This window comes from Nyctereutes procyonoides, unplaced genomic scaffold (genome assembly GCF_905146905.1).
Source record: "Nyctereutes procyonoides isolate TBG_1078 unplaced genomic scaffold, NYPRO_anot_genome, whole genome shotgun sequence".
Classification (NCBI taxonomy): Eukaryota; Metazoa; Chordata; class Mammalia; order Carnivora; family Canidae; genus Nyctereutes; species Nyctereutes procyonoides.
The window spans coordinates 12,814,054-12,829,470 of record NW_026575144.1 but is presented as its reverse complement, the minus strand read 5'-3'; the positions used below and the strand labels follow the sequence as shown (position 1 = coordinate 12,829,470).

General features: G+C 38.7%; 1 protein-coding gene across 1 annotated transcript in view; it reads left to right on the top strand.

Moving 5' to 3' along the window:
- Positions 1 to 15,417, top strand: part of PCNX2 (pecanex 2) — a 291,225-nt gene that overhangs the window by 144,280 nt on the left and 131,528 nt on the right. The window contains exons 18-19 of the mRNA XM_055308988.1: positions 917 to 1,009; positions 1,803 to 1,953. Coding sequence (XP_055164963.1) covers positions 917 to 1,009; positions 1,803 to 1,953 — 244 coding nt within the window. The remainder of the gene's footprint in view (positions 1 to 916; positions 1,010 to 1,802; positions 1,954 to 15,417) is intronic.

Genomic DNA, 15,417 nt, shown 5'->3' with positions numbered 1-15,417 from the left:
GGGAAACAGATGTACACAGCTAAAATTTTCTGGCAGAGAACATTCAAAACAATTATTTAAGAGGCATAATTCTTTTCAATATAAGATATTGATATATTTATAACAATGGTTTCAGAGTTTTCAGGGGTGTGGTACCTTAAAATGTTCAATAATTGTGTACTGCAGCAAACTGGCCTCTGTAGAAGAAAATAATTTGATGGTCCTTTGTGTCTCTTTTAGATCTATCAGCCAGCAGTATTGTGCTTGATTTGCATTAACAGGCCATTCCCCATATAGTATTAATGCAGTACAAATAACATTCTTTAGTCTAACTTTGCTTTGTTTTCTCTCAGCCCCTGCTCACGCTGCAATTTTATGTGATAAAACATTATTAGTAACTGACATTTCATTTTCCGCAACTGTGTCCATAACACATATATATTTAAATTATTTGGAAGTGGCCTTTACTCACTCTGACTGGTGAATTAAAATGTGAAATCTGTTCTGGTCCAAAGAAATAAGTGAATGTGTAAGAGGCTTCTGTTTGGCAAATAGCCTCCATACAAGCAAATCTAAAACCAAGTCAAGATGATTAGCCCTTTACCCTCCTTTATTAATGAGATCATGGGACCTTGTATGTGATCTATGTTTGTACAGAAGAAGCTTATGCCTCTTGTACATGTAGAAAACTTTTTTCCTACTGTGGTTAGCTGGTGGAGGTTAACCTTGGAGTGTGCATTCCCCATTCTCCACCCTTTGCCTTGTTCTCCCTTATGGTCCACCCAGGTGTGTCCCTAGGAACCTATCAGGTAAGTGGTATGCTGAGAGAGTATGTTATCCAGAGTCAGTATCCTGTTACTTGACTTTCCTGCTGACTACAGAGTTGCTGAGAGAAACACAGACGGGCAGACTTTTACAGTTGGTTCTCTCTTTACAGAAGGATATCTTAAAATCGGATCTCGTTATCTGCTCGGTGGCTGCTGTTCTGTCATTTGCAATCAGTGCCAGCACTGTGTTCCTGTCCTTGCGAGTATGTATCCATTCGGCTTTCTAGTCTCCCCACCGCCTTACTTTCCTGAGTAACACAGCCGGTTGTGGAGTCCCAAGGTATTGGCAGGCTAGTGGAGCCAGCTAGGAGGTTTAAGGGACATATCTATGTGCTGTGAGGAGTTGCGTCCCAGATGAGAGTTGGTTCACATTGCAGACTGGGTTCAAGTGCTTTATCCTTTGTCTTCCTGTGCTTGGGGAGCTGTGCAGTTTGCTAGAGCAGCATCAGTAGCACATGTCCTGGAGCCCAGCCAGTAAGACAGGCTGACTGGCACTGTACCAGGAGCAGGGACAGGAGGCATTACCCTATCAGGAGTCAGAAAGAGGTCCCGGAGCTAAATGGAGTTTTGGAAAATAATTTTCAGTTAAAAAAAAAAAGTGGAGAGCCCTAGATGGGATTTCTGGCTTGAGGCTTGAACAGTTACTGCTTCCATATGAAAGTACTGTATGCTTAGGAGCTCCTTCTAACAAGGAAAGTGTATTAGTTACATTTGTCATTCTCAACCTCTTTAAAAACAGCAGTAAAACTAGAGAGCAGGTTTCCTTGGCCTTTGCACCTCGTGGGGCCAGCTCTCCACCCCCGACCTGGTGGCTCCCAGCACAGGTCAGTTTCAGCTGGAAGACATTTTCAGAAACCCGAAACCAGAATGGGGCTTGGTTGGCCCTCTGTTCTGTTGGAGGGAAGAGGGGAAGGGCAGTAGTGTTATGTATTATCATGGGCGTCCCTCCCCTCTCCTGCCAGGCTAAACACTTTGAATTGCCCTCTTGTCTCGCAGCCGTTTCTCAGTGTTGTGCTGTTTGCCCTGGCGGGCTCGGTGGGACTTGTGACCCATTACATGCTCCCCCAGCTCCGCAAGCACCACCCGTGGATGTGGATTTCACACCCCGTTCTCAAAAACAAAGAGTATCAACAGCGGGAAGTGAGAGGTCAGTACTTTATCCCTCATTAAAAAAAAAAAAAATGATGTAGTGGTAGGCATCCTTTAAACCAGAGTGTACGCAACTGATGTGAACGTACCGGATGCCATAGAACTATGCACTAAGAATGGTTACAGTGGCAGGTGTTACATTAGATCTATTTTACCACAATAAAGAAAAAAAAGGAGAGTGTACCTTGGGGTATGCAGTATTGTCCCAGAATAAGAAAGTTGAAATAGAGTGAATTAGAACTATGGCTTATAAGATCGGTTATTAGTTTTGTGGAAAATTAATTTATATCATGCAGACCTGAAAATTATGCTATTCCAGCTCAAGTTGACTAGGTTCCCATCCTCCACAAAGTGTTTGGAGGGGGTGGGGTGGGCAGGGATGTAGCAGAGACTGCTGGACCTTTAGGACCTTTAAGCCCTTAAACTTTGTCATTGGCTATGCTCTCTTAGACCTGGATGCATACTTGATTGCCTTAGGAGTTCTCCGGGCTATTTCCGGTCACGACCATGTAATAGCCTGGTGATCCAGACAGTGTCAGAGTTTCTAGATAAGAAATCTCAGGAATTTCTCTGGTAGCTCTTCCCCTGCTCTGTGATCCAACAGATGGAGGAAGGATTGCTTTATCCCCATTTTCAGATACGTTGAAGTCATCGGTCACAGTTCACAGTTAGAGTTTATAACAGCTTGTGCTGATTATAACTTTAGAGCCCATTGTAACATCTCTGTTATAGAGGGAGATATTCAGTTGTGTGTCCAGGCACAAGGGTATGTGAGTGGCGCCAAGATTTGCTGACTTGCAGGAATGTATTAGACTCTCCAGGTTGGTCAGCAGTAACCTCAGTAGATTAGTGTGACAAAGGGGAAAAAGGGAAAAATAATTTAAAAATGAAGAAGTGAAAGAATTGCTTAAAATGCTGTCAAGAGCATTTCATCAAGGAACATCTTTGGGTGGGTATGAGGAGCTGCCTCAATTTAAAACAGCCGACTCATGAAGATTGTCGATTGTTTAGTGGAGAAATATGGCATCGTGGGTCTGCTGCCCCGATAAGGTTTAGAAGGTGGAGAAGGGCCACCCTGATGGCTCTGCCCTCAGAGACTTGCTCTTCTTACTGGCAACCCCAGTGGCTAGCTTGAGGGTCAAGCTTAATATATTTGTGCTTGACATATATATGTATGTGTGTGTGTGTGTGTGTGTGTGTGTGTGTGTGTGTGTGTACACATATAATTTTAAAGGCTCTTTTCAATTTCAGGTACTACTCTAATGCAAATTATTATCAGTATTATAAAACCTGAAGGAAGATGGGCTCAGAGTAGATGCAATTTGTAATGGTTAGTTCATGTGATAGCTCATTTGTAGAGAGAGGTGCCTCCCAGATGGGTGCGGGCAGGTTGACAGGTAGAGCAACTGGAGGAAATTGGTTTCTATGGAGCTTCTGTAAGTGTTCAGTAACAATTCCTTTCATTTTCTAAATCTTTAGGGAGACTATGTTTTGGTGAAATTAGTGGAGTATTTGGGGGTTTCTTATTTTGGTGTCATTGATTTTGGGTAGAGATTTGAAGTGTGAGGCTTTGCCTCAGGAGCCTGCATATCTCTATCCATATCAGCTGCACCTCTACCTATACTTACACATTTAAATGCCCTGGCCTGAGCACAGAGAACTTGTCAAATTGAGAGAAAGAAAAATAAGACAGATTAGGCTCCAGCTAGCTTACTATGGCAGTTCAGAGTGTGGAAATTCAACAGTGAAAATATGGAATTCAACATTTAGTTTAGTTTGGTTTAGTTTAGTTCAAAACGTGTTTGTTTTGTTTATTCGTTTTGGTTTTGGTTTTTTGTTTGTTCGATTTTGTTAGTGTGGCTGTTTCCTTCCCTGAATCTAAGAGATCCCAGTTTAGAATAGAATAACTTAGATATTTTAAACTTGCATGACTAAATAAATAAATAAATAAATAAACAAACAAACAAACAAACTTGCATGACCTTTTCAGTACACAACTCAAGCCCAAGTTCTGTGAGTGTATTTGTTGATGGCTCCTCTTTGAGGGGCAGGTGATCAGTCAGCACTGGCCTCTGTCCCATAAGGTGGGCTGGGAGCTCGGGCTCAGGCACAGGCTCTGTGGATGTTTCTCCCTTGTCTGCATTGTCTGTTCATAAGCCACCTGAAATCTAGCCAAGAGTAATAGATTTGACACATTAGGCATGGAATGAAGAACAGATTGCATTTCAAAATTGTGTGTGTTAGAAGGGAAATCCAAATATTTAAAATATGTTGGTATGAAGTCATTGAAAAGCTATGATTCATTTCAGTATCATGGGGTCCTGAGTTTTCTTCCTCCTTGTCCTGGCCTTCTGCCTTCTAGATAGTTCACTCTTTATTTCTCCTACTCTCAAGAAAACACGCACAGGAAGTTTAGACCAATCATAGACTTTTTAATGTGAAAACTGTGCTCAAATCTTCTTTCTCATAGCATCACAGAATATTCTAACTGGAAAAGAAGATAGAGTGGAGCAGAGCTAGCAGGTCTGTGACATACAACTGGAATGCCCTGATGCCATGGCAGACATCACTAACTGAGAACAATCCTAAAACTCAGCCACTGGCACGAATTGGCATGTAAGATGAGGCATATGCGCTGTCCGTGTTTTAGAGTTTATATAATGCCACCCCACCCTTTATGTAGGAGGAGACAGAAGCCTCCAGAAGTCAAGGCACATAACTTGGCTCCCAGCAAGTCTGTGGGCAGTGAGTGACCAGAACCCAGGGCATCTTACTCCAGTTAGGTGCTCTGTTTGCTACCGATCTGCTCCCAGTCTAGCAGACGGGTCGTGTGCAGTCCATACAAGGCTCTTCGACAACATAGTGCTGTAGTTATTGTTACCCAGAAGGGCCACATCACTTCATTAGGTCCTGTACAGTCCAATGTGCTGTAGTTTAATGCCAGCTCTACAAAGCTTTAATCCTTGGGTCGAAATAGACTCACCACAGTGAATTTTCAGCATTCTTGCAGATTCTCAAATACACTCTATTCTCTGTCCTCTGTTTTTCCCTTTGCCTGTGATGCTTTTTCTCAAGCATCACTAGACTCAGGCCAGATGATTCATCCTTCAGGTCTCTGTTTAAAAATCAGGCCCACTAGAAGCCCTTCCCCGACCACCTGGATCGGACAAACTTCTTGGCTGCTCCTCTGAACCTCCCTTTCCATTATATTCTCTAAAGTGAGTGGGAGCAACATTTCTGCTTGCTCATGCTGGCCATCCCTGCTTACTGTGCTGGGCACAGAAGTGTGTTTCCTGAACTGCACTTCATTTACATATCATCAGCCCTCTGTATGCTAGAACAAATTTAAACTTGAGGTATACATTTCTTTCAGTTTACTTTTCTTTCTGCATACCTCTGATTGTAATTTTATTTGACATATAAAATTATATAGAAATACAAAATAAATTTTGATATAAAATTCAGACTACAACTCAAGTTGCAGACTGTAAATTGAAACATGTATTTTTTAGCCAATTCACTTCTTTACTTTGGAAACTAATTTAGGTAAGCTTTATCTCATTCCAGCCCCAACAAGATGTCTCACCAATATCTGAACTAAAAGAATAAAATTCTGTCACTCAGTACAATTCAGCAGACAAATGGTGAGGTGGCTATAGCTGGCATATTAATGGAATATGAAGTTGTTCAATCTAAGTGAATTATGCTGAAAATAACAAGATAACAAAGTAGACAGCACTACAGATGGCACCATATTATTTAAGTTTGGAACTTCCAAGACCAAATGTTTAGGAGAACTAGAGTTTTAGAAAATAAATCCATTATCCTGAATGATGATGGTAATTCCAGACAAATGACTTCATTTATTGGCCTCTGTTGTAAGAGAGTCAGAAGTTGAATCTGTTTGTAAATTTGTTTTATCTAATGGCAATAAATATGTATCTATCAATAATTACTTTGACTTTAAGTGGATGAAATGCTCCAATCAAAAGACACAGGGTAACACAATGGATTAAAAAAAAAAAAAACAAGACCTACCTATATGCTGCTATAAGAGACTCATTTTGGCCCTAAAGACAGCTGCAGATTGAAAGTAAGGGGATGGAGAAATACCTATCACATGAATGGATCTCAAAAGAAAGCATGGTGGAAATACCTACATGAGCAAAGTAGACTTTAAGACAAAGACTGCAGTAAGAGACAAAGAAGGGCACTATAACATAACAAAGGGGACACTCCAACAAGAAGATCTAACAATTGTAAATATGTAAGCACCCAACCTAGGAGCAACCAAATACATAAAACAGTTAACAAACATAAAGGAATTAATCAGTAATAATACATTAGTAGTAGGAGACTTTAACACCCTACTCACACATCAGTGGACAGATCATCTAAAACAGAACATCTACAAGGAAAAAATGGCTTTGAATGACACACTGGACTAGATAGATTTAGTGGTATATTCAGAACATTCCATCTTAGAACAGCAGAATACATTCTTTTCTAGTGCACACAGAACATTCTCCAGAATAGATTACATATTGGCAGACAAAACGAGCCTCAACAAATTAAGAATGTTGAAGTCATACCATGCATCTTTTCTGACCACAACACTCTGCAACTAGACATCAACCATAAGAAATAATTTGGAAAGATCCCAAATACATGGAGGTTAAATAACGTGTTACTAAACAATGAATAGGCCAACCAAATTAAAGAAGGATTAAAATATACATGGAAACAAATGGAAATCAAAACACAATGCTCCAAAAACTCTAGGAGGCAGCAAAAACAGTTCTAAGAGGGAAGTTTATAGCAATACAGGCCTATCTCAAGAAGCAAGAAAAATCTCAAACAACCTAACCTTATGCTTGAGGGGGCTAGAAAAAGGACAACAAACAAACCTAAAGACAGCAGAGGGAAAGAAAGAATAATGAATAAAGATTAGAGCAGAAATAAATAATATAGAATCTAAAAAAAAATAGAACAGATCAATGAAACCAGGAGCAGCTTCTTTGGAAAAAAATCAATAAAATTTATAAATCTCTAGCCAGACCTATTGAGAAAAAAAAAAAAAGAGAAAGGGCTCAAAATCACTAGTGAGAGAGGACTCATAACAACCAATACCACAGAAACACAAATAATTGTAAGAGAATATTTTGTAAAACTATATGCCAGTAAATTGGACAACCTAGAAGAAAGGAATAAATTTGTAGAAACATATACACTATCAAAATTGAAACAGGAAGAAATAGAATTTGAACAGACTGATAACCAGCAAAGAAATAGAATCAGTGATCAAAAAACTCCCAGCAGACAAAAATCTAGGACCAGATGGCTTCACAGGCAAAATCTCCCAAACATTTAAAGAATTAATAGCCATTCTTCTTAAACTATTCCTAAAAATAGAAAAGGAAGGAAAGCCTTTAAATTCACTCTATGAAACCAGCATTACCCTGATACCAAACCAGGTAAAAACACCACTAAAAAAGAGAACTCTAGGCCAATATCCCTGATGGACATTGATGCAAAAATCCTCAACAAGACTAGCAAACCAAATTCAACAATACATTAAAAAAACCATTCACCAGATAAAGAACATGTGATTATATATACAATGGAATATTACTCAACCATCAGATAGGATGAATACCTACCACTTACACTGATGTGGCTGGAACTGGAGGGTATTGTGCTGAGTGAAATAAGTCAGTTGGAGAAAGACAATTATCCTCTATTTTCACTCATATGTGGAATATAAGAAGTAATGAGAGGGGCCACAAGGAAAGGCGGGGGGAAACCAAGTGGGGAAAAATTAGAGAGGATGACAACCATGAGAAACTTCTGACTCTGAGAAACAAACTGAGGGTCGCAGAAGGTGAAGGGGATGGGATGACTGGGTGATGGGAGTTAAGGAGGGCACATGATATAATGAGTATTGGGTATTATACTGTGTGTTGGCAAATTTAAATAAAATTTAAAAAAAGATAAACTATAGAAAAACCTCATTCACCATAGTTAAGTGGGATTTATTCCAGGGTAGTTTGATATTCACAAATTGATCAATGCAATACAACACATCAATAAGAGAAAGGATAAGAACCATATGAGCATTTCAATAGATGCAGAAAAACATTTGACCAAATACAATATCCATTCATCATAAAAACCTCAGCAAAATAAGTTTAGAGGGAACATAACTCAACATAATAAAGGCCATCTATGAAAAACCCACAGCTAATATTGTCTTTTTTTTTTTTAAATATTTTTATTTATTTATGATAGTCACAGAGAGAGAGAGAGAGGCAGAGACACAGGCAGAGGGAGAAGCAGGCTCCATGCACCGGGAGCCTGACGTGGGATTCGATCCCGGGTCTCCAGGATCGCGCCCTGGGCCAAAGGCAGGCACCAAACCGCTGCGCCACCCAGGGATCCCTAATATTGTCTTTAATAGATAGAACTGAGAGTTTTTCCCCCTAGGGTCAGGAACAAGATGAGGATGTCCACTCTCACCATTTTTATTCAGCATAGTACTGGAAGTCCTAGCCACAGCAATCAGACAACAAAAAGAAATAAAAGATATACAAACAGGTAAGGAAGAGGTACAATTACCACTATTTGCAGAGGACATGATACTATATACATAAAACTGGAAAGACTCTGCCAAAAAATAGCTAGAACTGATTAATTCAAATAAAGTTGCAATTATACAAAATCAGTGTGTAGAAATTTGTTGCATTTCTATACACTAAAATTGAAGCAGCAGAAAGAGAAATTTAAAAAAACTCACAATTATGCCAAAAATAAAAAAATATCTAAAAATGAATGTAATCAAAGAAGCAAAAGACCTATACTCTGAAAACTGTAAAACACTGGTGAAAGAAATTCAAAAGGACAGAGGGATGGAAAGACATTCCATGCTTATAGATTAGAAAAACAAATATTGTTAAAATGTCTATACCAGGGATGCCTGGGTGGCTCAGCAGTTGAGTCTGCTCTGCCTTTGGATCAGCGCATGATCCTAGAGTCCCAGGATCGAGTCCCACATCGGGCTTCCTGCATGGAACCTGCTTCTCCCTCTGCCTATATTTCTGCCTCTCTCTCTCTCTGTGCATGTCTCATAAATAAGTAAGTAAGTAAGTAAATAAATAAATAAATAAATAAATAAATAAAATCTTTTTTAAAAAAAGTCTATACCACCCAAAGGAATCTCCGCATTTAATGCAATCCCTATCAAAATACCACCAGCATTTTCAATAACAATGACAAACAATCCTAAAAACTTTTTAAACATTTTATTTATTTTTTTGAGGGGGAGACAAAGAGCACCTGAGCAAGATGGGGGAGGGGCACGGGGAGGCAGAGGGAGAGGGAAACAGAGAATCTGAACCCTACTCCATGCTGAGCACAGAGCCACTGAAGAGCTTGATCCCAGAACCACAAGATCATGACCTGAGATGAAACCAAGAGTTATATGCTTCACTGACTGAGCTACCTAGGTGCCCCCAATCCTAAAATTTGTATGGAGCCACAGAAGACCCTGAATAGCCAAAGCAGCCTTGAAAAGAAGAGCAAAGCTCAGGGAATCTGAATCCAATTCTGGATTTCAAGTTATAATACAAAGCTGTAGTAATCAAAGAAATATAGTACTGGCACAAAATAGACACACAGATCAATAGAATAGGAAACCCAGAAATAAACCCACAGAGATAAGGTCAATTAATCTTCAAGAAAGCGGGCAAGAGTATCCAATGGGAAAAAAATAGTCTCTTTAACAAATGGTGTTGGGAAAACTGAACCGCAACATGAAAGAAAGAAAGAAAGAAAGAAAGAAAGAAAGAAAGAAAGAAGAAAGAAAGAAGAAAGAAAGAAAGAAACTGGACCACTTTCTTACAGCATACACAAAAGTAAATTCAAAATGGATTGAAGACTTACATATGAGACCTGAAATCACAAAAATGCTAAAAGAGAACACAGACAGGAACCTCTTTGAGTCTGTCATAGCAACTTTTTTCTAGATAGGTCCCCTAGGCAAGAGAAACAAAAACAAAAACTACATGAAAATAAAAAGCTTTTGCACAGTGAGGGAAACAATGAACAAAACTAAAATGCAATCTACTGAATGGGACAAAATATTTGCAAATGACATATCTGATAAAGGGTTAGTATCCAAAGTATGTAAAGAACTTATAAAACTCAACACCCAAAAAAACAAATAATATGATTAAAAATGGGCAGAAGATATGAAGATATTTTTCTAAGGAAGACATCCAGATGGCCAACAGACACATGAAAAGATTTTCAACATCACTCATCATCAGGGAAATCAAATTAAAACCACAATGAGATATCACCTCACACCTATCAGGCTGAACTCCACAACACATGAAACAACACGTGGTGAGGATGAGGACAAAGGGGAACCATCTTGCGCTGTCCGTGAGATTGCAAACAGGTGCCACTGTGGAAAACAGTATGGAGCTTCCTCATAAAGCTAAAAAGAGAACTACCTTATGATCCAGTAATCACACTACTGGCTATTTACTCAAAAAATACAAAAACACTCATTCAAAGGGATACATGTACCCCTATGTTTATAGCAGCATTATTTATAATAGCCAGGATACAGAAGCCGACTGACTGTCTATTGACTGATGTGAATGGATAAAGATGTGTATAGATGTGTAATGAAATACTATTCAGCCATAAAAAAGAATGAACTCTTGCCTTTTGCAATGACACAGATGGATCTAGAGAGTATAATGCTAAGTGAAATAAATCAGTCAGAGAAAGACAAAATACTGTATGATTTCACTCATATGTGGAATTTAGGGAAAAAACGAATGAGCAAAGGGGAAAAAGAGAGGGACAAATAAAGAAACAGACTCTTTTTTTTTTAAGAAACAGACTCTTAATTATGGAGAACACACTGATGGTTGCCACAGAGAAGGTGGATGGGTGGACAGATGAAATATGTGATGGTAATTAAGAAGGGCACTTGTGATGAGCATTGGGTAATATATGGGAGTGCTGAATCACTACGTTGTACACCTGAAATGAATGTAACACTGTGTGTTAGCTGAAATTAAAATAAAACTAAAACATCCCCCCACACACACACAAAAAGAAAATATGTTTTATTTAAGAACTTTCAAAAGGAATTATATCATTCTGAAAAGGACTAATGGAGTTGGGTCATATTTTCACATGGTCCTCAGAGAAGAAATTTCCATATTATTATTTTTGGCTCTTAAGAGCTTAAGAAAAATCAAAGTGTTCCAATTCAGTGACCTTACTCTTACCATAAAAGTGGGTTTTAATGAGATTAGCAAAGACTGAGTTAAAGAATAATTCCATTGTTGACATTCACTTGTAATTTATTCATTTGGAGAATGCTTATGAATATCCTATTTATTAAAAAAAAGAATTACTGAGTTCCTACATGATACGTAGCCTTTAAACCAGTGAAATAGGATGGCTAAGATGTGATTTCTGTTACCAAAAAGTTTCCGACCTATTAAGCAAACACTCTGGCTATGCCAGAATGGAAGAGCCATGACTGCTACACACATAGTGATGTGGGGCCAGCACCGTGTTCATCCTTACATGAAATACAAGGAGGTAGAAAGCGCAGACCCTAAGTGTAAGGATTATAATTAATTTTATGTTCAGTGAGTAAGTTTTCCAACTGGTTGGATATGCATATAAAATGGTAAATTGTGAATTTTTAAGATTAAATGTTGAATTAAGGTCTGGTGCGCAGTAGGTGTTCAGTGATATTCAGTAGGTGTTGGACGAACAGATGAGTGATCAGTTGATCAGAGAAGACGTTCCTATAGGCTGATGTGGGCAGAAAAAACCTTGTAAGGTAAAAGCTGGTTTGAAGGACTCAGGTATATATGTGTATTGTGAAATATACACAAACAGGCTCATTCCTCTGTAAAAATATAAATGCCTGCTAAAAAAGCTTAAGCTATAATTTTTGGATGTACTACAATAAATGGATAAAAGATTATAGAAATTATAAAAAATACTGATTGAGAATCTCATCAAAATTGTAATTTAAAAAAATCACTACCACAAAAATAATTTACAAATGAGTCCTGATTTTGTCATTTTTAAATGTGATTTACTTTGGTTGTTGGCAAATCTTGCCTGTTGATTTGCAGATAGACTGGCTCCTCCATGTCAGAGACATAGTTCTGAGACATGTTGTTTTTCCTAATGTACTTTTCAGTTATATCAAAGAAATACATAGATTAAATGTCAAATAGAGAAAATTGTAACAACAAGCAACAGAGTCTTGTTAAGTTTCTCCCCTGTCTGATTCTTCCTGTCCATAAAAAATTACTTTCCATTCTTTAGATATTTCTTTGGTATTTCCCAAAATTGTTCTCCATGATCTGCATCTTCGCCATTTCTTGATAGCTCAGATTTGCTATCTACTGACTTCCTGTTATGAATGTTGAGGATTCCTCACTTTTATCCTCACACATTAACATTTTCCCTTTCTTCTTCCTCACAATATAGTTAAATATTCTTTGAACAAATACTCAGGATTTTTTTTTCTATTAGGTCTAATTGTTGTTCACTTCTAGTCCAGTAGTATATCATCATTACTTTTGCTTTCTTGTTCAGATTTCTGTTTTTGATTTGCTAGTCTTTCCAGTATCTATGGGAAGTATCTCTCAGGTCAGCTTTTCATACAAGCAAATCTATTAGGTCATCCATTGGTCCCATCCTCCCCAGACTCCCTTCTGGAACCTGCTACAGTTGTCCTTTGTTTACTCCCTCTTTGTGAATGAAGCACATCCTCAGGATCACTCCAAGGAAAGGGTGGGTGGGAAGGAAACTTTTGGAGACTTTGTATGTCTGAAAGTATTTCCATTCTACTTTGCACTTAATGGATAGTTTTTTTTGTGTAGCAACTAAGGATGTAAACACTTCTGTAAGAATTCTAAGGTAATGTCCCATTGTCTTCCAGCTTCCACTGCTGCCTTTGAGAAGTCTGATGCCTTTCCAACACCCTGGTCCTTTGTATATAACCAGATTTTTCCTTGCAGGAAGCTTTTGGAAAGCTAAGGAGGGAATTAAAGTGCCATGGCCCAGAGAATGGGCTGAAACTTTGGCTTTGTCACAAATTAATTATGCTTAACCATAATAATTCATTTTTGTCATTTATAATTGGGAGTTCCTATAAGAAAGATTTGCTGGGGGGGTGAAATTAATCAAGATAATAATTGTAGAGTATTGGCATGGTCTTGGCAGGCAGAATGTATACAGTAAGTGCATACTCCTCCCAGAATTCTGAAATTCAATCATTTTGTACCTTGCTTTGTGTCTCATTTCATCCACTATGCTAGTGGTTGGTGGGCCTTTCCAATTTGGATCTTTATATTCTATGGTTTTGACATTTTTGTCAACAGGTGATAGTACCTGTCTGGGAACAACTTGTTCCCAGAATGTCAAAATCAAACCCAGGAATCTATGTAAAAATCCTTTGTGGCACGATGGGCATTGTTTGATATCAAAACACAAAGGCTGTGCTCGGGTCTTTGGGAAGGTCTCATCTTTGCGTGTGTAATGAGAAGATTCCATAGTTCTGGGAAGAAGAATATATTCCTTACTTCCCCTCTTTTCTTCCCTACATAAGACGATGCTAAGATCAGATGTTAGACACCTGGGAAAACCCTACAAATTCTCTTTAATTCACAGCAACTAAAATTGTTTGAGGCATGAACTGAATTAGTGTTAGCTGGGTAGCAGACTCATTTGCTATGATGCTTACATGGGAAAGTGCATTCTGAGTGCCAAAGAAGTGGCTTAGAGATGATGTTTAAAAAAATAGCCTGTTAGAAGCCTGCCTTATTAATGATTCCCTCTGTTGTTATTCCCTTCATGTACCCTCTCTTTCTCTCCTCTTTCTCTCCCTGCTAGGCACTGCTCCTCTGTACTTTCCTACCCTGACTAGTCTCCCTTTTAGTCAGCTGGGGAACTTCTCTTTCTGTGTCAGTCTCCACGAGGCAGGAGGTGGCTGCAGGAAACTCGCAGTGAAACCAGGTTCACACTGCAGCAGCACAAAAAGGAAAGTGGAATCCAGTTATCTCTGCTCAAGGTAGCCTCAAAGTGAGGCTCAAGGAAGCCTGAGGAAGTACAGGCCAATGCTGGCCAGCATCAGGAAGGAGAGGGTTTGGGGACAGAGATCAGTGGTCAGCTGCCAGCCTCAGGTCTCCAGCAAGCCACAGTATATTTATCCAAGTCCCCAGTGGGATTCTCCTAGACTGCTGATAAATCTCAAACAATTTGGAAATCAAATGAATGGCCAGTAATTGGAGAAATGCAAAAACACTAACCCTGAAAATCAGGAAGTCTATGTATGCCTGTGATTTATGCAGGATAGAACGTAGCAGCTTGGGGTTTTGTTGGCTCAATGCATGTGCACAGACTTATGCAGGCTACCTGGAGGAACAATGTTAGTTCTTGGCTACAGTGGGTGAGGCCACCATGAAGAGCAGCTAACTTAGTCTCCCTGATGTACATCCACTGGGGTCGTATCTGAAGTAGCTTAAGCCTCAGAGCACCCTATGATAGGATAATATATGGAGATGCCAGTGGAAAAACAGAAATAGTGTTTCAAAGTGATCTTGTAATTTAAATAACATAGAAATCACACTTCACTTGGGGGGGGGGGAGAAATTGTGCTCGATGCTGAGAATGCAAAAATTAGTAAGAGCATAATCCTTTCTCTTGGCAAGATGGTTGTTTTAACAAGAAGTATCTTCCTTCCTGTGCTCACCATGAGAACATTTGGAAGTTGCTCTTAATGCTTTTCACCTGAAAATTTCTGACCTAACCATCTTCATGTGAAAAAGTAATAAATGATTTCAATAGTGTTTTTAGTTTTAAATACTATGGTTTTATGTTAGCAGAGGGCCTTTCTGTCAAGAGGAGAAAGCATATTATTGCATTGATTCTCCCGAGAGCTTCTCTATCCCTTTGAGGAGACGTGAAGGATGCATTTTTATTCTCATTGAATTAATGGAAAAAAATCAGTGGGAAGTTTTGGGAAAATAAGCTAAACATTTTTAAAAATTGAGTTAGACTTTGTATCAAATGAAATTCCAGATGGATTAAAGATTTAAAACATTTTTTAAAAGGAGGAAAAGAAGAAATAACCAGAATAGCAGTTGCAAGGAAATATAGGTCAAGTTATATAATCTTGGTTGAGAAGAGAAAAATAATTTCCCTAGCATGACCCAAAGTCAAAAACTGCTAAAGAAACAACTAAAAATTGTGTTCTCTGAAAAATGTAAATTTTAGTATTCTAATGGCTGAATGTTGCTCTTCACTACCTTGTATTTCTCTGAGTGGTTTACCTAACCTGATAACGGTATTGATTCCTTCAAACCAGTGATAGGACCTGTCACATACCAGGGCCTGTTCAGAACATTGGGGAGGC